The sequence below is a fragment of the Diorhabda carinulata genome, chromosome 6, assembly GCF_026250575.1.
Source record: "Diorhabda carinulata isolate Delta chromosome 6, icDioCari1.1, whole genome shotgun sequence".
Taxonomy (NCBI): Eukaryota; Metazoa; Arthropoda; class Insecta; order Coleoptera; family Chrysomelidae; genus Diorhabda; species Diorhabda carinulata.
In genome coordinates, this window is record NC_079465.1 from 10,473,447 (window position 1) to 10,496,661 (window position 23,215).

At 31.2% G+C, this 23,215-nt stretch overlaps 1 protein-coding gene and 1 long non-coding RNA gene across 2 annotated transcripts; one reads left to right on the forward strand and one right to left on the reverse strand.

Annotated features, from left to right (window-relative positions):
• Positions 1-10,951: 10,951 nt before the first annotated feature.
• Positions 10,952-13,535, reverse strand: LOC130894774 (uncharacterized). Its single transcript, XR_009059384.1, has 2 exons — positions 13,156-13,535; positions 10,952-11,948 (listed from the first exon to the last, which is right to left on the reverse strand). It is a non-coding gene; the product is annotated as an uncharacterized LOC130894774 (long non-coding RNA).
• Positions 12,161-20,900, forward strand: LOC130894773 (facilitated trehalose transporter Tret1-2 homolog). Its single transcript, XM_057801759.1, has 3 exons — positions 12,161-12,699; positions 17,403-17,568; positions 19,507-20,900. Exons 2-3 carry the CDS (start codon positions 17,403-17,405, stop codon positions 20,838-20,840), a joined length of 1,500 nt encoding a protein of 499 aa, XP_057657742.1. The 5' UTR covers positions 12,161-12,699; the 3' UTR covers positions 20,841-20,900.
• The last annotated feature ends 2,315 nt before the right edge of the window (positions 20,901-23,215 follow it).

Genomic DNA, 23,215 nt, shown 5'->3' on the forward strand with positions numbered 1-23,215 from the left:
GTTACGAACGTGTCTTCGCCCTGAAGCGGACTCTTCCTGGATTTACTGGAATTCTAAAATTCTGCAGACGCGCTTCCTTTGATGTTTGTTTATATATAACTTTTTATGATAGAGGGCGGTTTATTTACATTGTTTCTGAATAATTTCTAGGAAGGTCTGTTTATTTCTTTGTTTTGTTTATTTATTTTCTAGTTCTTAGAATTCTTATGAGATATATTGGGAGTTTGTGTAGCGCAGTTTAGTTCAGTTTATAATAAACAGTCGTAGTGAACAGACCGAAAGTAATTTGAATAAATTATTTAAGTTAGTTGAGTAATAGTGATAAGTGAATTATATTATAACCTCGTGTGTGTAAAGTATTCAAATAAATTAAGAATACAAAAGATAGTGTTCATTAAATCACTTCACGAATAGAAAGAGTGTAAATAAAGAAGAGAAACATTACATTATTTAGATCAAAATACAAACTATGCAGTAATGTTCACTTCCTTCCTAAATGTGGCCTCAACAGGTCTAAAAAATTTCGAATAGATTCCCTCATCCAATGACATTAATCTGTACATGAAATGGGTGTGGTCTAAAAATCTTATCCGAAATATGTAAAGTAGTATTTTCAGTTACGTTGAAACTAATTCATGATCCTTTGGAAAGTCGAGAAGAGTTATGTGATATACAAAACCCGCGAGATATTGTTCTCGTAATAACGTGGGAATTCCATTTCACGTATAGGCATTATCTTACGTATTGTTATTTTCTTCATAGTTATATAAACGGTATTTAATGACAAACGAGTGGTATGAATATATACACACAATGTATCTATTGTCTAACATTAACACTTAATAAACCCCTTAGATCAATTTTGCATTTACTTGTAATTTTCTTGATGTATTGTTCACTATGCCATCAAATTCTTGGCTAACTTACGGCCGCTAAACTTCCACTTCATACATAAAAACCACATTTCTGTATATTCTGAAATCTCTAGTTGGCCTTAAACAAACAATATTCGTTTCTTACAAATCGTCTCCATAAAAACCATAACAAAAAAGATGTAAATTAATGTAAATTTATATTTTTGGCCTCTAAATACTTTTATTTTTTTTAACTTAACTATTAGTTCAACCGAAACGTGCTTTTGACAAAATATGAAATTCGTTGAAATTATTATGTGAGTATCTACATAATTTTGATAAAAAACGTCGCGGCTTAACGTATTTTTTTAATTCCTTATCACAACAGTAACAATTACCATGAGGGTCGCATGGATTAAAAAATAATATTATGTCAAGTAGAGGCATTTTAATTGAATCAAATAGAACCGATATAACCAATTTCTAATACTAATTGATCAGAACAATACTTTTGTAGTTTTCTATAATGAGAACAACAGAGTTTTCAACAACAATAATCAAAATATATGGAAATACATGAAATTCATACGAATGCAACCACTATAAGCAATAGATATAGATAACATCTGTTCAAACAATAATTTGTATAGTACTTTAAGAAGCTAGCTATGGAGTTTGAATACTGGAAACTTGAAACTTTGGAAGTTAAAAAGTTGCCAGAGCAGCAACCCTATAAGTTATTTTAGAAATTTTGGGTTTTTTTGTTCGGTTGTACCATAGTTTCCTCAGTAATTGCTTGGATAAACAAAAAGTTTCTGTTGTTTAATAAGCGTTTGACAAATAAAGGCGCCCGCACTTAAATTCCTAAAAACCATTTTCAGCATATTTTTTCTTTCTGTCGTTTTATCTGCCTATTGCAAATTGTTTGTGTAGTATTTTCACTGTCAGTGTCAGTGTCAGTGCAATGAACATAAATTCCGTTATTGCGACACGATTTGTGACGACTTTAGAAGTTAGTACGAAAGGGTGAGAAACGTTCGTTAGGTTGATGTAAGTCTCTCGAGTGTGCAACGCCAACGTGTAATGCTGCGTTGCGAAAACCTGGTTGCAGACGTTTACGGAGACATGTGCCGGTTCCCAGATATTCTAGATAGCTTCGCTACATGTTGGTGCAGTAATGAGACAGTCTTCCGCAGAATTTCATCCTAAAAATTATCCAAAGTATACTCCGTCGTTTGTATGCTGCTAGAGAAGGAAATACTCGCTAGTTGAAGGCATTAAAATTTCTTTTATTTCAACGAAAATCATGATAAAGAGACATTGTTTATTTTCAGTACCTAGCATGAATTGAAATTATTCATTTTCATTACTCTTATTGAACTTTTGACTACAAAAACTTCTTTTCTATTCAAGCAAATAGTCAGCTAAATCTATTACAATTGAGAAAAATCCGAAAAACGTAAAAATTTGTCAAATAATTTCAAATAATGGGATGAAACTATGCTGTGAAATTGAAGTGAACCTATAATGGATACCAAATTCCTTCGATGCTACAGAAGTTGTGCCTAAGAAGCAGAGCAGTCCTGAAAATGTCGTAGAAACTGGACAAACATGATAATTTATAACTTGCCACCAAAGTCTATATTAATAATTAACAAATACTCCTTATCCTATGGTCAAAAAAGTTAAGGATTCCGAATTACAATAGCAAGAAACAAGTTATGATAAACTACAGCTCATTCGACAACAATGTTTGTAATTGAATTTAGGTATAAAAATGAATAACGAATTAGTGACGACAAAGGTGTATAACCACTATAGCTAACCTTCAACTAGCAGACAATACCTCCCGATGTCTTCCAAATACCTAAGGGGAGAGTAAAGAGACTACGCGCGAAATCACGACGCGAAACACGATAAGGACCGATTGGAAAAAAAAGGGAGGAGAATATCCTGTGTGTGTGTGTTTATCAATATTAGTTCAATTTTTTCATTAACGCATCCAAATCTATATTATTCATATTCATAACCACAGACTTTTCGTTGATCATAAGTACGTCCATCATATTACAGGTTTTTTCAAACAAAATGCTTAATACTTTTCAAGTCAACAATCTTCAATTATGGTAGTTGGAAGGGGCAAACCTTTTTTGTTCGAAAAGCAATGAGCCATCATTGACAAAAACATCTTCTGACCATATGTGTTGAATAATAAAACGTCCATATTTACCGGCGTGATGCTTTAGTCCAGTAGTAAATCTAACTGGATTACTCTGAAAGTCATTATATTCTAGCCATATTTGTTTTCCAGTGTAGCCTGCTTAATCCGTGTCTTATTCAGATACTAATATTTTGGTTATCATTAGTTTTAATTCCCATTCCATTCAGATATTTAGATCGCCTATCATTTCTTTTCCTGTCTTAAACTTTCTTGCTTCAAATACAATATTTTTCATCTAATGTTCAATCACAATTGGCAACTTCAATAGGTAATATTTCTTTCCATAATAAAATATGGAAAATTGACAATAGACTAATAAATAAGTTTTCTCTTTTTTACTCCACGTAATTTCAACAAAGCTCTTATATATTCTCCCTAAAATTGTATCCTTTTCATCAGATAGAAGAACCATTTATCAAAAAATTCTGGCCAGTAATCTTGTACTTGTACCTACTATGAAACACAATATTGTTTAGAAATTTCCAAAAGTTGGCGCTCCTTTTCAACAGCAAAACTAACGCAGTCCTCTGTTGATGTGGATTTCCTTAATTACTTCAGATTACTCTTAAGTGGACAATCCAAAGTATAGAGTGAATCCAAAATATGATTATTAATTAATAAACAATTAAAACAATGGTCCGAAAAATTACACCGTTAAACAACAACAGTTAAAAATTTTTTCAGATTATATTTTTCAGTCAAATAAGGAAAATATTGGATTAAATCTTATTACCTATAGCTCAGACCGCAATAAACAATCAGTTTTTTTCTGCTGATGTATTTAGTAAATGAGTAACTAAAACCGATTAAGCAACTCTTATATTCAAAGTTTTCAATGGCTCCGCGAAAAACTTTTCTGCTTCTTTCCCAATCTAACGTGTGAAATAAATTGCAAATGAGGTTTTTAAACACTAACTTAACTTTTCTAATTACCTCATTAGTATCTCACAAACTACCAATAATTAATAATCAACCGCCGCGACCAACGATCTCGTAATTATTTGAAACTAGTTCACTAGTTCGCCGAAATTCTAATGCACAAAATATGTATTAGTTTATAGATTGAGTTAATTATACAGATAAGCCCGTTATTATGCAAATTACTCAAAAAGTTATTCACAAATAGTTGTGTGATGAAGCAAATATACTTTTCTCAAATATCTTTTGTGGAACTGGAAATTATTGATAAGATAAAAATAATAACTGAAAAATTCTCATCCGAAACTGTCAATAATTGTAACAACCTAGAATAATGTGATATCAACAATATGGGATTTACAATGTATGTATGTATCAATGTAGATATTTGGTTATCATATATTATGCACTGGGATACAAAGGATCTATTGTGTTTCCCTTTCTTGCTGCGATACCGGGGAATCCAGTATTGACTGGTGATCTATTAATCCCACTCTTTCTGGAAAACTCAGAATGTGGGATGGCTTTAGCTGCCAGAGATCTTCGTCTCCTATTTCATACGCTACCATACTTCGAGAGAGTGTGGATAGATGTTTCGTCCTCGGTGCAAAAAAATCTGTATGCCGCATTATCTATCTAAGTCTACCGAATAGGACTCCTGTTAGTATTCGTAGATTTTTTTACTTATGATTGATACATTCAGCTCATCTTCTCGGGTTATCATTTTCCAGGAGAGTATTTGCCTGTATCATCCCCTGTAGGATGTCCCAATACTTGGATTTTGCTCCTATCTACTTTCTTTTCGAATACTTTTTGTATAGTTGATACCAGAGAAAGGTTCAGGGATTTACAATGCTCATGTTAATTAAAAAATCAAAAACTTTCGAATTTGATATTTTTAGTATCAATTAGCAATTCAAACCATATTTGAATGATGCTGTAGATTCCAACGAAGGTTCTGCTTATGACCGGACATGTTTTTCTCCAACTCTCCACTGGAATCAGTTTACTATCTATTTTCATAATGAGCATGGCCACTAAGCTTCCTAACATTCGAAATGCTTATATTGACTGCTATTATTTAACATGATTGAATACTTTTGAGCTTGAATCTATAAATAGATCGTAAATTTTGATCAACCAATATCAAAATTTGTGACAGAATTTTGATTTCATTGAGAAAGCATTATAGCGCCAACTATTTCAACTTGTCAGATATTAATTTTTCAGGTTAGGTTTAGTATTTTGTGGTGATTTATTTCACTCTAAATTACTCGTAAGCACAGATATATTAACTTAACAATTGTACTCTTGATTTATTTTTCAGTCTGAATCAACTTTCATCGAGTAAATACGAAAAGCTCTACCTAACCAATTAATGATTGGATCAAAGCGACGTTGACAGGGCTTGTGAATATTTTTATAATAGAATTCAAGATACCGTCTCTGCTTGCTAGTTTCTGCTAGCGTTCCCAAAATAATTCTCAGATCCTTTTAAAAATACCCTCTGTAGTTAAACGAGAACATTTGTAACAAAAATGCCTCTACTTTGATAAGGTTTTAATCAGCCTCAAATAATTAAAACCAAACTTTCTATCTGATTTGGATGGCTTACCAGCATTTCTACTACGAGCATGTGCATCTATTCTGGCAAAACCAAAAAAAAGCTAAGGGAAACTGGAGGAGTTTGTCTAATTTTTTCAAAGGATAATGATATTGTTATTGAAAACTATCTTTTCTAAGATATTTGAAACTTTATTTTATGATGTTTATCACCATGTGAAACTATTTACATATGAAAAGCATGGTGTTTATCCTGGTACATTCAATGTTTAGACATATATACTGATTTTTTCAAAGTCTTGGATCATGGCAGCATCTTCTTCCTATCCAACATTGATTTAACTGACTCATTCACCAATTTTTAATACAATACCTCTCGGATAGAAAGCTTACAGTTACTTTACATGGTTTCAACTTCAATTTCTGGAGTATCTCAGGTCGGCGTTATTATTATTAATATCTGTGACTGACATTGACTTGAGATCACACTCTAATGTGCTCCTTTATGCAAATAATCTAAAGCTATATAATTCGATATAAAACATTTGTGATATATGATATAGATACAATTTGTGATGAAAACGGTAGGAATTCATTTTTATAATAAGAATCGTTAAGCTCCTCAAAATAGTCAACTGCCGACATCACCTCTTCATTGTTGGAAAATCTTTGACAACTGAGCCCCAATCCAAGGGGGCTAAATCTGGCAAATAGGGTGTATGAGGTAGTAATTCAAACTTTAATTCATTAATTTTGATAATTGCAATTGAGCGGGTGCATTGTCTGGATGAAACAACACAATTTTTGATCAAACACGATCGTTTTTGCTTGATTTCTTCACTCAAACGTAGCAGTAAGTGCGCATAATACTCGCCGTTGATAGTTTTCTTTTTTCCATAACTGCAGATGGAACGGTCTTTGAGTTCTTTGAAGCCGGTTCTCCCTTTTCAATCCATCCTTTTGCCATCCATTATTTCTGCCAATCACTGGATGGAAACATTTTCACGACGCTGTTTTTGTTCCATTGTGAGCAAACGCGGCACCCATGCGACGTACGAAACTTTTTGAAATGCTTACTATGTCTGCTAAATCGCGCACGTCAACGATCATCCAATGCTGCTTTATGGATTTTCTTCATCATTTCTGGAGTCGCCACCACTGCGATGCTGGTCTTCGCAGATCGTACGGCCTTGTTTAAACTTTGCAATTTTTCTTATGTTCACAAATTTTCTTATGTTCACTATTGATGGCTGCCAAACAAATATTCAACAACGTGGCGTCTTCAAATGCTGTATAGATTGTGTACTTTTTAATACATTGGTTTTTTTTAACCAACTACCGCCATCCTCAGGTCAGGCCAGGTACTTCTGAGACCAGTATCGTATATAGCTATCAGATACCACATATTAGCAAAATAGAGCAAACTGAATCTCACTATTACAACACTTCAACATTAACGATCTAGCAACTAGACGTATTTGTTCTTCTTTAATATTGACTCATAAAATTGTAACGAATATTATTGATTCTTCAAATTGCTAAGGTTATGTAAGGTAACTTTAAATGCTCATTGGGTCTCACTCTTCATTATATTTTCAGTTTTTACTAGGATAGGACAATATTTGTTTATAACCACTATTCTAACGAAGTTTGGATAATTTCGATTTTCTTTATTTAATATAAGAAAATGAGTGGCCCTAGAAAAGTTATAATAAGTTACACGAGCTGGAGGCTAATTACTGAAATGTTTCACTTAATGACTTTCTCATAACTCTTGTTCCGAAATATATTATAAGGGTCTAGTCAATTATTGTCACTTATTATATCTTTGAATTGGTATAAGAAATAAAATGAATAGATGAAATATGTTATTTTCTAAGTAAATGAAAACTGATAACTAACTTTAGAAAGCAAAATTTCATTTAACGGTCAAATCAAATATCTATTTTACATAAAACAATAAATACCTTTTTCAATACCACAGCTAGTCTAGTACACAATCAAGCTGGTCTGGAATAAATAAGTTAAAATGAATCTAAAGATATGAAAAACCAACAAAATTATCACTTTATTAAAGAGATATATAAACAGTTGATAATTCCCAAAACTACAGATGTACTACAAGTAATACATGAAATTTTAGATAAGCTGTTGCAACAGCATTCAAGAACTTATTGTACTTCAGAACTTAATTGTTTAGCACAAAAATCTATTAAACGAAATCCAATCAATGAGTAAACATTGAAATCAAGATATATTGCCATTTGAACCAAAACTAGATAATTCTAAACTTTTTAAATTGTAATAAAAAAGTTGTTATTCTCTATTCTACAAATGCCGTGAGCATGTACCACTCGTTATTTTCACTCGTTATTTTGAATTTTACGTTAATTCCAAATTTTTATCAGTTTCGTTGAAAAATAATCGTTAAATTGGATAAAATTGATGTTATCAATTTTCCTTGGTATTTTTAAATAGAAAGACTTATATATAGACTATAAAGAAATATAGATTTTGTATGATCGTGAAGCCGGTCCTATTTAATATGTTACTTGAAGCTAATGTTTGGCCAACAACACTTTTTGTTACGGCTTATTGTTTGTAACCTATTCATTTATGTTTTTTGGTCTGTTTGCATAAAGACAAGCATCTTTGTTTGTTTACGGCAAACTTGAGATTTCCAAAGATGCTGGAATGTGATGATAGTATATAAAATCAAATTCTAGCAGCCGTAGGAGTTAGTAAACAATTTGATGTATTAGAGAACACATGAGCATAGTGGCACATATATTTGAATAAATTAGATGTTGGGTGTTCGAGAATAGTTTAGTGTGTAAATAAATTGCATAAGTAATATAAATCGTGTGAAAAAATCTATCCCTCTGTTTGGAGATTAAAAACTGTTTGAATAAATAAGTAGAATATTATAATTGTTAACGTTTATCAAGCACAGGTCTATCGTTTATACATAGATATATGATTGTATGATAAAACTCGCATTCCAGTCTTCTTTCAAACGTCAATGAATCAAGTTGATGTGCTATAAAAAGGAATCCAAGAAACAATAATTGTCTTTCCATAATTGGAAAAAGCGTCTGTTTCGAGCTGCAAATGTACAATTGAAAAAAGAATTTCTTCGTCTCGAATAGTGTTTGCTTCATGGATAGTGGGTTAGTCGGTGTAGAATCAAATGTTCCCATTGGCAGTTTGATAGATAATGCCCAATCATTTGCATAAGTCCTGAAATTACTATGAAGTGGCTCTCAAAGTTTCAACAACGACATAGCATTACATTTAAGAAGATCTGTGTAGACAAAACCGGTGTAGTGTTTCCATTTGTTCTCAATGAACAGTTTTTGAATGTTTATAACCCAAGGAACGTATTCAACATAGACGAAACCATCATGGTGAGATACTTAGCAGGGAGAGATAACTGATTTAACTTGCAGCTTGGACGGATCTCAAAAATTGAAACTATTTTTCATAGAACCATAGAACTAAGCTGATTGAGACTGGTGAAACCGCTGGTCACAGCTCATAGATTGAGAGGATAAGTGTGGATGCGGATAACAGAATGCTTTATTGTCAAAAAATTGTTTACAATTTGTTGACAAAATATTGTAAATAACTAGAAAACAAACACAAAAAAACTGAATGTATACTCATAATAAAATCTAAAAATTAAGTAAACACACGAAAACTGCTTAAATGCTCAAAATATTAACGATATTGCCGTTCAAAATGTGAATGTATTAAATTTTATATGTAATATAAATTACATTATTATAATTATTGTCAAAATTTTTAATAAAAATCAATATTAACATTAAACTAGTGTGTAGTGTGCTCCGAATTAGATATTAGTAGTAGGCACTCCCAGTAAAAAGAAAAGATTTTATAGATTTGATTTCAATTGGCAAATTATTGTGCATTTTTTTGCATTTACAGTATGGATCACTCAACTAATTATGAATGTGGAGTGAGTAAAATGTCATGAGCAGCGTACTCAATAGTAGTTAATATTTTGAATCTTTTAAAGAAATCCGGGCTATGAGTCCTATTGTTTAGTCTAAGAAGATCTCTACAGCTCTCTTCTTAAGTTCAACTAATTCAGAGTAAAACCGACAAAACTCAATGTTTTAGATAAGAGACGATATGTGACTCTCATTTCAAAGAAATGTCTACAATATGCTCTAAGAATTTTGCAAATTCAACGACGTCAAATAAGGTGTTATTTAGTACAATAGGCTGCAACCTATTTTTATATTACGAAACTCTCATTTTAGAAATATTGAGACCTAGAAGATAGGAATCGCACGATGATTTAAAAGTGATTGGTTACCTAGATATGATCCTATTAAGTGCGGTTACATCTCGTTTGCTCCAAATAAAAATAGACATTTCACCACTTATTTCTAGATAGGTAATAGGTAACAGAAGAAATAAAATACACACATTTCATTGGCTTGTAAGAAGATATTGTTGAACCAACACTTAAAGTTGACTTCTGTTGGTACGGTATCACTTAAACCATGCGGGAAGTGTTTCCCTCAAACCGCAGTACTTCAATATATTGATTGAAATATATATTCGAAAAATCAGAGTTATTGCAGTAGAATAATGGTTATTTAAGCTGGAGTGAACATTATTTGGGAGAGAGAACATAGCATCATTTGTGCATTTGTTATTTAGAAATCCAAAGTGATGAGTAGTAAGTATTCTTCTCTCTTTCAATGACCTGAATCAAAGATAGTACAGTCGATGGATTCTGAATCATACGATGATACGACATAGTCTAGAGTAGTAGAACTGATTTAAGTTGTATTAGTTGGTAAGGTAATATGCAAAAGAATTAAAAATTGAGTTGAGCAATTCTTCAGAAATGGCAATACATTTTAGAAAATTGAGATCTTTCAAAAAAATAATGATTAAAAAAATTATAACAATAGTAATTAGAAATCACACCACAAACAATTTTCTATTACTTAGCCAAAGTAAAATTTCTAATGCTGGTAATCACTTTGTAATACTAATATAAAACTGCTAATGAAATAAAGTAGAGTCGACCAGCTGACTAAGTCATCTACCTTCTAATTCAAGGTGTTGCCGTACTAATATTAATTTGGACTACACAGTCACCTACTGAAAATGTTTTACCTGTTAAAAGTTCATTTTAGAGAATTTGGAATTGTCTATTTTTCAGCGCAACAAAAAGCTTATATAAGTACATAATTCATTGCTACATTGAACGAAATAACATCGAAAAATATTTTATCAATCAAATTCTAATAGTTAAGAAACATTTTTTGTAGATTCAATTTTATATCTTTATGTTTCTTGCAAATATAATCTGTGGTTATCATAATCTGTTCTGTTGAATATTTAATAAAACACATTTAGAAATTTTATTAGTTGTTTATTCGTTATTAAAAAGATTCAAGAAAATATGCATAAAATGTATGATTTTATCATATTATGTTTTAGAAGCGTAAATATATTTTACATAAATTTGAATATTAAATAACAAAGATTCTAATTGAGGAAAAATCAAACACTGTACAGTCGATCTCCTACTGAGAATGGCAATTTTAAACCGTTAGAAGTTTTTAGTAATTTGAGGCCATATTTCGGTAGTGAATATTGAATAAGTTGATAATTTATCACTCCAATTCCCAGACTGCGTCTCCGAAACAAAGCTAATTATGTATATATTCTTGAAAATCAAAACATCAGAAATAAATTCTCTATAAAAGCATTTTGTTGTTGTTTGGATATCAAATTTGTATTTTTGTTCACACATCATAAATACAGAGTGAGTTTTATGTGTGGAACGCCTCAATTATCTCTGAAACGGCTCCGATTGAATAAACTTGTTTAATTTGAATATTCCTCAATAATTTATGTGCTAATACAAATCTCGTGAAAAGGTATAGTGTCAGTAAGTTAGTAGAAAGTATAACGAAACTGGTGCCGTAAAATATTTATCTAAATCATGGCGCAAAAAACCTTTAACAACTGAAGACAAATCTTTAAATGTTTGTGTCATATTAGAAGTAGATCCACATTTGTGAAGTGGAAAATTTACGAGTTTTAGGAAACATACAGTAGAGGCGATTGTAGCAGATACTCAAAATGTTGTCCATTTACTTCAATTCAAGAAGCCATGCGATTTTTAAGTTTACAATACATTTAGCACCATCCCTATCTACTCAATGCTTCTTTCTCTGTGGTAATCCTATCTTTTTATTCCTGAATATTGGCAGGTTTTCCAAATTTCCTCTTGATCTATTGGAATGCCTCCCAGATCCTCAGACCTCAATTCTTTGGGCTCCTTTTCATTGAGTAACACCATACGCTAAGCAAAGTTGGTAAATGTTCAGGATCTGAAAGCACTAATAAGAAATAACTCACCGAAACAAGTGCTTTATTGGAATAAAATCTTTATAATTATACTCTATAAAAATATAGAAATGACATTATTTCTATCTAATAAAATCAATGCTGACGTCAAAGCTCTATACTCGGGACACCTTGTATATATTACAAACATAGAAAATGCGATTCAATATACTAATAGGGGAGTCAGAGCTTTTAAAAAAATATTTTTTTAACTATTGAATTCGTTTAAAATTATAGGCATTTGCTGCATATGTACATTTTGTGATTTCAATTCCGTCTAATGAATAATTACTATCATAGCTAAATCGCGAACTTAGTGGAATCAAGTTAATATTAGTACAGTGATAATATTTGTTGAAATAATTGCCTTGTTTTCTTCATATACTTATTTCAAACAACAAATGATAAATTTATTGAAACAGAGCGTAAATGTTTGTTGTTCTCTAATTGGTTTCAGCGTAAAAACTTCTTATTGGAAAAAAATTAATGTTTCTTTTGTACGTTCCTGGTTTGATAATGTAGGTTCACATTTTAAATGTTTGCAGTTACATTGTGATTTTAAATGTTTACAACATTAAGTTTATAACATATAGAATACATTCTATTTACTTAAACTAGGTAGTAGTATATTAGTCTGCATCTTCTAAAATGTCTAAGTAATTATAAACGAATGTGAATATTTCTCAGTTTGTCTTTTTTCACAAGCATTTGTAAAGAGGTGTTATAGAATTAAATCATTAGAAGGTGAGTTTTTATATTTATTATAATAATCAATTCATTCACTCTTATTATTATACAGCAGAAAAATATTAGATTTTTGCTTTCGCAACCTTAAACGAAAATCTAGTTCTTTTGTCCCTTATATAATGAATAACTATTTACAAATTATTTGTAAATTCTAAATAAGAGTACAGATCAAGTATTAAGTTTCTCTTTGAATAAAACAAAACGTTTAGAAAAAATATTCATTTAAATCTACAACGCAGTTGCCTCTATACATTGCATTCAGCGTTTCTTAATTTTTTTCTTCTTGAAACTGGATTTGTTGTTTTCATCCAAATAAGTATTTGTTTATTAGATTATTCCATAATTGACGACAAATTTATTACCACTGAGTAATTTTTTTTTGACTAGTAATAGAGAAATATCAAACCTGAGTTTTGTAAGGGAAAGTTATTGGATGCCTAATCTATAAATTACCTCATGGAAACAACGGATATGTAATTACTTCAACTCTTCTAATGCTGACGAACTTTATTTGACTAGATACACTCATCTTTTTCTGATTCTCATCAAATAGTCTTTATAAAATGGCGTTTTATTCTTGTTTTGTCATCTTGGAGGTAGTTTATGAAAACACTGTTGACTGCTGTTTAGCCTCTCATGTGTCGTAGGGGATCTTTGTTTCGTCTACAATTACAAAACTCCCGCAAGTTTAGGACACGTTTTTGTTAAAAGATGCACTACCAAATTCGTGGGAAGCTCTCTTAAGCTTAAGTAATAATTAAAAATTGCAATCACCCAGCCATATGGGACGCCATTACACACTCTTTCGCGCTTTCAATCTTTTATCAGCCTGCAAAATATCTTGAATTTTGCATATTATATTGTGTGTAGAGTTCTACTGGACGTTCAGAAAAATTCCGTACTTGAATAGCGTGATGGTTTTTCTGCGAAAGAATAATCTTTAATACGACATAGGAAATTAAATATTCTCGTCATAATCATCACGTAGTCTCATAAAAGTAGCCGTCAAACAAGAATTGAATAATAAAGTTTGTTCAAATATTGATATCTGTTGATTGCCTGTTAATACTGTCCTTTCATATAAGAAAAAATAACGAACTTTTTGATCCGTTTCGTAGATATAATTATTCAATAAAAAACTATGAAATCTTTTTTGTCCTGTATCTTTTTATGTATTTTTTGAAACGAATTTCATCCACTTGAGAACAATGGATAAACTTGCAACTTTTTATAGACCAAATCTAACACAGTTCAACATAAAATTATGGAAATATGTTTTTATTGGCATCCTGACCTTAGAATTAATAGTAGTTTTCAAGTTTGTTATTCTCTAAAATGCTTTCAAAGTACGATATAGCGACGTTATAAATATTTAAGAAAGGAAATCTGCCTAATTTGTGTACTTAATACCTGCTATATATTTTATATTTTGTTTAACTTGGTAAAAATGTTTTTGTGTTTTTAATTTTTTCATTATTGAATTGGAAAATGATAAAAAAATTGATATTCCAATATTAATTTTTATAGCACTTTTCTTATGTATACGTCGAATTTCACTCGAATAGGTATAGGAAATCATCTTCTGAAGATACTTGATTTCATAAAGGTTCGTAATGTCCTTGGAGTTATAGTAAAACATGAACGGAAAGGAGAAAGGGGCGCTTGAAGGGATGGCAGCGGCAACTGCAGCGTGCAACTGAACGGACGTTTTGTGGATAGTTGAGTTACATATTACACGTTTCCTGTATATTTTTCTTATTTAAAAGTGAAAATTGTGCGTTTTTAAGAAAATTTGCTATATACTGTTAACGGAAGTTTTATTTACAATTTTTTGCTGTAGAACTCAAATAATGGATGAATGATTTATCAGTATCATAGCTGATGAGTATAGTCACATACGAGTAATATGTGAAAACTTAGGTTCATCATCATCATATAGATGAAAAATATATCGAAATTCATGAGAAGAAGCAAATTGACCTTCATCTTCATCCTCGAAAAAAAAACTCTTCGGAGTAGCGCTGATGTATTGAACTATCATTAAAAAAAAATCATATATGGGCAAGAAGCTGATAAAGCAAAAGAAGAAAATTGAATAAAATTTCATACATCGATACTATAACTTTGAGTGACTCACTCTTGAATTTTATAGCCGTACAGAAAAATTAGTCCAAGATTGGGATGATCGATACTTCAATGGAGCAAATATACAATGAAATCCAAATGTATGAAATAAATTCAATTTTTGCGTTATTATGTACTATGTGAAAAAAACCTGGAACAGGTGGATTTCTATTCTTGAATTCACAGTGTGAAAATATTATCCCCTCCAGCACGCCCTCTGTATTATAAGTACCCTCTCGAAAATATTAAATAAGAAAGGGGGTCGTGTGGCACCTGGCACCAGTAAATAGATGTAACTAGATTGTAATGTAGGAACTAGGAAGTTAATCAAAAAATCTTGATAAACATCACCATTACTGTTTCCTCAAAAAAATAAAGGCCAATAATTTTATTGTTAAAGATACCATTCAAAACATTCACTTTTTTAGTGTATTGAGTGTGAACCTCACACATCCTGTGAGGAATTTCTCTGCTCCTATATCTACAGTTCCGTTTAAATGAATCATCGCTGTATCAGAAAAAATTATTTTGTTCATGAGCTGCAAATTTGCGTTCATTCTGTCATTTTTATCCTTAACCAACTGAACTTTGTGAGGGTGGTGTTTTTCTTCATGCAAAACTCTCAAAATATATGATTTACTTACATCATGGTCGAACTCTCGAGTTCTCATATGCGGAATTTTCTCAATCTCTAGAAGTACATCTAACGTTTTTCATCAGTAAATTGAAAGTTTCTACCTGGTTTCATAATATTTTTTTTGTCCAGTTTCACATAACTTTTTTTCAATTATTTTAACTGCAGACTGCGGAACGTGTTGTGTATTTATTATTAAAAATTTCACTAACCTCATTTGAGTTTTTGTTTTATTAACACAACCAATCATAAATAAAATGACTTTTCTTTGAGTCTCCGTCAAATTAGCCATGATCAAATTTAATACGCACACAAATTTAGTAACTTTAAATACCTAAATAACAGCAGCCTACTAGATTCTTATAAATTGTTTATTTGGCTACTAGATACGAAAAAACCTGATCATTTCTAGGTGGATTGGAAGACGTAGACCGATCGAATGGCCGGCAAGATCCCCCGATTTGACTCCTCTCGATTACTTTTTATGAGGTTTATGACCGCATTGTATAAGTGTATAGAAGTGAATGACGACTGCCAATTTACCATGCTAGAGTTGAAAAAAGTCATAAATAGATAGCATATTCCGGACGATAAGACTATTAGAAAACGACTTATAGACCGCTAACACTGTTATTTCGACTAAATTTGAATCTAATGCCAACATTTGTTTCAATTATGATATATTAACAGAAAATTGATACAATCCAATACACAAGAATAAAAAAAAGCGGAATTTCACATATACATAAGATCTCAGAACGTCAATAAAGACTACAATGATATTATTCGAGCAGGTGTAACATGTGTTTTATATGGAGCTCCGGCAAAACTTGAAGACCTGAATACATTGAAATACATTTTTTTCATTAAAACTACAACCAAAAATAAAAGAGTTATTTTGTCACCATTACCAAATAAAATTGATGTGGTGTTTGAAAGCCCGAAAAGAGTGCACGTGCAAACCCAGATTTGGTTAGAAAACGACATAAATATTTCAATAACGTGTTTATCCCCATAACGATTAAACAACAATTACTAGCACTGGATAATCAACTGCAAATGTTATTTTGTAATTCTAAAAAAAAAGGTATGGCTTGTAAATATCAAAAAAGTGGTTAGCTTATTTACAGTGCAACGGAAATAGTTGTCTTGATACTTTACCTACCATTAAATAACTAAAGTGGAAGAGAATATTTGATCCATATCAATAATGTATAATGCCTATAGAAACAGAATATTATTTCAAATATTACTTTTTTTATTTTCCTTGACTAACTCTATTTTCCCACTTGTTATGCTCATAGAAAATATACTTTAACTTAATTTTGATATAAAAACTATCTAACTGCCTACTAAGTCTCATACTATTTGAATTATTATATTCAGTTTTTTTTTATTTTAAAATCAGAAGCACAATTTTTCAATAACCGAACTTTTTTATTTATGTTATTAGGTCAACATTCCATTTTCTTTCATCCACTGAAACGGAGGTCCGAGATTTGTATGATTGTAACACTCAAGGCGCTCCACTAATAAGCGCAGATAGACGGATACATCATAATATCCTGTTATTATCCTATTGAAAATCGAACCATTTAATATATTTCAAAATCTATAATCAGCTGCTGATTATTCTAAGAATAATTTAGAGAATTTTAAATCTCTAAAAATTTTCTAAGCGAACAATAAATGGGAATTTATTTCCATTGTGTAATAAGACAGTTTTCTGACTATTCGCAGAGCTGTTAAAGAATGAATACAAAGTCTCTTGAACCTACCTTTTTTGTCATTGCAAAAACAAAGTCCATCTTCTTTTGAGTGCTCAAATTTAAAAATTTTATATGATTATATAAAAAATATTGTGTACTTTTTATTGTTATTACGATTTATTTGATAAAATATTCTTATGAAAGACATTTGACAATATAATCATCATTTCCAGATGTTCACAGAAGAAAGTTATATATTGGGAGATCGGAATATCACAGAAATCGAGTTAAATGAAAGCAATATCACAAAAACTCCAGTGAAAAACTTTGCAAAAGAGAATCAAACAGGAATGAATAAGAAATCTGATACTTGGTTCCTGCGATTTACAGTTTTTATCGGTAAGGTGATTCAAATGAATATTTGTATGCGTGCTCCATCTTCTTACTCTGTAAATATATCTCAAATAATATTTCCTTACTGAAAAATAAAATGATAATCCTTATTTGCAGTAATCCAATAATCAAAAGCATTTTAAAAATGTATTTCCGTAATTGCGGAAAAGTCAAGAGTTCTAGTTATTCTTGCACTAGACTAGGGTGGTAGTTTCAAGATATTTGTTGATTTTTATATCAGAGACTCGTTAACAATTGTTGAATAATATCAACTATAAAATATCAAAAAAATAATGTATATTCAGCTTACACTGTATCTATAGTGTTGAGAGTAGGTATGAGTAATAAAATTACGGTTACCAAATTTTCTCTGTATTTAGAGAACTTCATTAATATCTTTCTAACGGTACTGAAGTAAATACTAATTGCAAAACAATTCTATTTTTATAAATCCTAAGAGTATAAAGTAATCATGTTTCTTTCGAGTTAAGTAGTAGCAGCACAAATTCAGTTGTATTGTTTGTATAAGAGTCACCCAGTAACAGTGTAACTTATACTATTCAAGTCAATACTTTTTTTTCACAAGATGGAAAAAATATGTACACGACAATGAAGTTTATGCAAGTCTAAGTGCAAAGAAAAGCTCTTCAAAGAAAGGAATACTGTTCTCTTGGGAACAGGAATAATCGAGCGACAACGAAATGATGATAACAAACTGCAGCAAAACAAGCAAGAGGACAACGATTTGAAGATTGAGTGGGATGATCAATGAGAACTCTTGACAAAACACAGATTTCCATTACTCTGGTACTATGGAACAATAAGGCATCATATATTGTTATTACTCAAGAGGACGGTAGCGGAACGCAGATGTCTCCAAATATCTCTACTCAAAAATCAAGAGAGGCAAAATCGTATCGGATATTTCCCTTCTCTCGAATTTCACTACATCAGGCTGAATTGTTGTAGCGAGCCCAACTAATCCGTGCAATAATTTTTTCCTTCCTGACTGTTTTCCATTTATCATTGCAATCAATTTCTATTTTTGCCTATTCTGTTCATTGGTCTTTATTTCAGTCTATATTTTTGAATATTTGATCTAATCTTTACTTACAACACTATTTCAATTGAGAATACAGGATGTCCCACGACGAATTGAAACTATCTCTATATGGCAAAATCATGAAAATTTCTACGTTTGGGTTTTCGGATACGATCTTTTTAACTAAAATATTTTCAAAGATGGCCGTCTACCGGTTCTACCTCTAACTCATTTTTCGAAAAAAAATTTTAGACAAGAGTATACTAAAATTTTACATAGATTTCAAAAATGTTTCAATATACTATTTAAAATAACATAGTTACAGTCGACTTCCGGTAGAACCGGAAAACATACATCTTTAAAAATATTTTAGTTGAAAAGATCGTATCCGAGTATTTTGCCATATACAGATAGTTTTAACTCGTCGTGGGACACCCTGTATAAGGCTTCACCCTTACATGTGCTGCTACTGTTCGTTTATATTTTTTATATTATTCTCTATTTACTGTTTATACTTTTCATTACACTGCCTCGTCCAATTCTCCGATCACACTTTGGTTTTTTCGATTGATCTTTCTTCCCTACCTCGTTCAGAGCTTTTTTGTATTAAGAATACTGCAAGCTATGAATATACTACACACACTATTTAATCTTCGAATTTCGTGTCAGTTTTGAAAATAGTAATTAAAACAAAGCGACAACAATAATTTTGAGACATCCTCTATGCAGATTCATGAAATAAGTAATCATCTAAGATTGAAACTAAACTATTGAAGTACATACCAATAATGAGTAAATAAATCTTCAATACAAAAAGAAACAATATCAAGTATTTAGAAAAGAGACTACATATGAATTATTTCTAATTTATTCAATATTTTAACTATTGTTTCCCATTGTAGGAATGCTCACTTGGTTTGTTGGTGGAGCGAAAATAGTATGGACGTCACCATCTTTAATCAAATTGAAATCATCGGATTTGGAAATCAATCCTCTAGGCAGACCTATAACAAATTCAGAAATTTCCTTGTTATTCGGAATACCAGGCATGGTGTCATTACCAGGCTCGATTATTTTTCCTAAATTAGCAGATATACTAGGAAGAAAAAAATGTATTCAAGTTATAGGTTTTATGAAATTAATAAGTCTCTTAGGACTCGCTTTTAGCAATAATATAGAATTAATTATTTTATTCTCAACACTATTTTCTATATCTTTCATTGGAACATTGGGAGTTCTTCCAATGTATATCACAGAAATATGCGAAGATCATAACAGAGCTAAATATGGTTGTATATTATCTCTCTGTATTCCTCTTGGGCAATTGTATGCTTATGTACTGGGCCCATTATTCCTCATACGAGATTACACGTTAGTCATAGCTGCACCTTTACTGCCATTCATATTCTTATTCTTTTCTGTACCAGAGAGTCCTGTTTATTTGTTGAACAAAGGAAGTCATGAAAAATGTAAACTAGCTCTTAAGAAATTGCGAAGCAATAAAACTGATAGTGAATTGGAAGTTGATTATCTTAACATGAGTCAGAGCTTAGCTCCAACAGGAGAAAGTAAGTTTAAGGTTTTGAAAGTGTTCACCAAAAAAGAAGGTAGATGTGGTTTATTATTAAGTTTGCTCGCAATGGTTGTACAATCATTTGGCGGCGGGGGAACTTTGTTGCCATTGTTGGCTCCTATTTATGAAAATGCAGATTCAAAGCTATCCGGAGATACTATTGCTATTATAGTTGAAACTGTTGGTATCGCTAGTCTTATACTAACTGTTTTTATCATCGAAAGGGTCGGAAGGAGACCTCTTTTGATCATATCAGCAGTGGGGTCTGGAGTACCTTTAATATTTATAGGATTATTTTTTTATTTCCAGCAAATTGGCTCATATTTAGCTCAACAGTTTCATTGGGTGCCTCTAACAAGCATTTTAATATATTTCTTCATGTTTTGTCTAGGGCTCGCCTCCATTCCTTTCACAATGGTAAGCTTATTTTTCACTATCGAGTTGAGATCAACGGGTACTGCAATTGTAATGACACTTAGTTGTTTGTTATTGACTGTTTTCCAATCAGCGTTTCCCATTCTTAATGAAACTGTTGGAACTCATTGGTGCATGTGGATTTTTTCTATTCTAAGCTTTGTTGGTGCGATTCTGATGTATTTTTTTCTACCCGAAACAACGGGAAAAAGTGTTGAGGAAATTCAAAAAATTTTATTGGAATGTTAGGATTATTGATCTGTTGTGAATACATTATTATTTTAAACAATATAAACAACCTGTTTTATATCTTCTTTATTTTATTAACAAAACCAGTTGATAATTCTAATTCATTAGCTCAAATTAAAATTGATATTCTCCCATATAATCAGCATCTATGAAAAATGATTATATAGTTTAGTAGTGCGGTCGACAATTGTATGTAATGATTTAGGAAACTGCAATCACTTGCTCCCTATTGTACATGTGACTTCTAGTTCTCAAAATAAAACAAACATCACTTCATTTATACCCTTTGTTGACAAAATTGTTAGTGTCGTGATACACTTATTGACAAAATTTTCATACTTTTCCTCATAGAAATCAAGTCTCTTGTAGCAAATATAATATTGATTGCACAAATTTACGAAATAGGGTACAAGTTTATTCATATTCAATTCATTTCATTGGAGAAATGGAGACGCAATAAGGTGAGGTATTAATTTTTTTTGCGAAAATAGTTGCAGTAGCAACTGGCATAAAAGCACCGTGAGCCATATTATATTTATCTTTTCAAATTAGACCAATAATAAGAATGAAGCTACATTTATTCCTATCAAACTGAAAATCAGTATAATTGTTTAATATACAATTGAAAATAAAATTTGAATGTTCCCCATCATTTCCGTGTATGGAAAAATTTTTTTCAAGGTCAAAGGTGAAAAAATGAGTTTTATCATAAAAATATTTCAGACAAAAATTGTAGATCATAAAATTCTTTACAAGAAACGTATCAATACTTTTTTTCCTACGAGCCACCGTTTCTAAGACGATTCAAAAAGTTGTAAGTTTTATGTTTCAGATTTACTGTCTTATTTAATGGCTACAATGATTGCACGAGAAATACAGAACAACATCCTTGAACTTTAGCAACATCTTCGTCAATTGATAATTTATTTGATGAACTTATGATAGTTCCCACCAGTCAACAGAAATTTCTTACAACTACTCACAACAAGTCTTGGTTCATTTCAATGTTGTAAGAAAAGTTTACTGCTGAAAATATATTGATGAAACCATAAAATACGACAATTTTTTGGATCATCTTGTCTCAGAAACAGTGACTTGTAGGAAAAAAGTATTAAAACGTTTTTGTAGATAATTTTATAATCTACAATTATTTTTGTACCATAGGTATTTTTATGATGAAACTCACCGTTTCACTAATCATTTCGAAAAACTCATTTTTTTAACCTTTGACCTTGAATAAAAATTTTTCCATACACGGAAATCATGGGGAACATTCAAATTCTATGTTCAATTGTATGAATGTATAAATTGACCGGATTAATTGCAAGGCAATAGTGTTGAGTTTCCTTAATTAAATCGAGTCTGCTCGATTGCACATTAAATACTTTTCCACTTTAATTAACGTTTCATTTCAAAATGGCACTTCTCCCAATTGTCTTATGACGGCTATAATTGTACCTCTTCATGAAGGAGGAAATAAAAATCAATCAAAATTATCGTCCAATTGCACTCCTTCCCACTTGTCTAAGATCATAGAAGGATTAGTCAAAAAGGGGCTTCCTCTTGCAAGCCAATAGAATGTGGAGTGCCCCAAGGCTCAAAACTACGCCCTATTTTGTTTCTCCTGTTTATAAACGACATCGCCTATCTATATGTCAGTGGTAAAATATGTCTACTTGCAGACGAAACTAGTTTCTCTTGATCTCACGACACTTCATAGGACCACATCTAGTGACCTAATCACCAACTTTGATGTTGTTGAATCTGTAAAATTCTTCAGGCTTGTTGTGGACAATTCCTCGAAATGGGAGTTACATATTGCCGCCTTATATGAAATATTAAGTTCCTCCTGATTTGCGATGAGATCAGTTTTCCAAAAAACTGAACTTATCCACCTCCTTAACAGTCTATTATGCCCTTATTGACTTGCATCTCCAATATGTCCTTACCTTCTGGTGGTGCGACTCAATTTGAACGAATATTTGAGCGAATAAAGAGAGCGGTTAGATATTTACTCAAACTGAAGGAAAAAAAATATACAATCACTTGCCAAAAGAAATTAAATCGATATCATCTTTTCCCGCATTCCACAATAATTTGAGAGCATATTTACTGGAAAGTGCCTTCTACTCTGTAAACGACTTCTATTCTAATAATAATATTTAATTCCAGACATGCTGCATACTGGTTTAATTTTTGCTATGTAGTCATATACTAATTATTATATATATATATATATATATATATATATATATATATATATATATATATATATATATATATATTAAAAAAAATGATGATTTCCATTCAGATTACGTTCAGGCGTTCTACCCAACCGATTTGCTTGATTTTCTTTTTTCAATGAAAGGTATTGA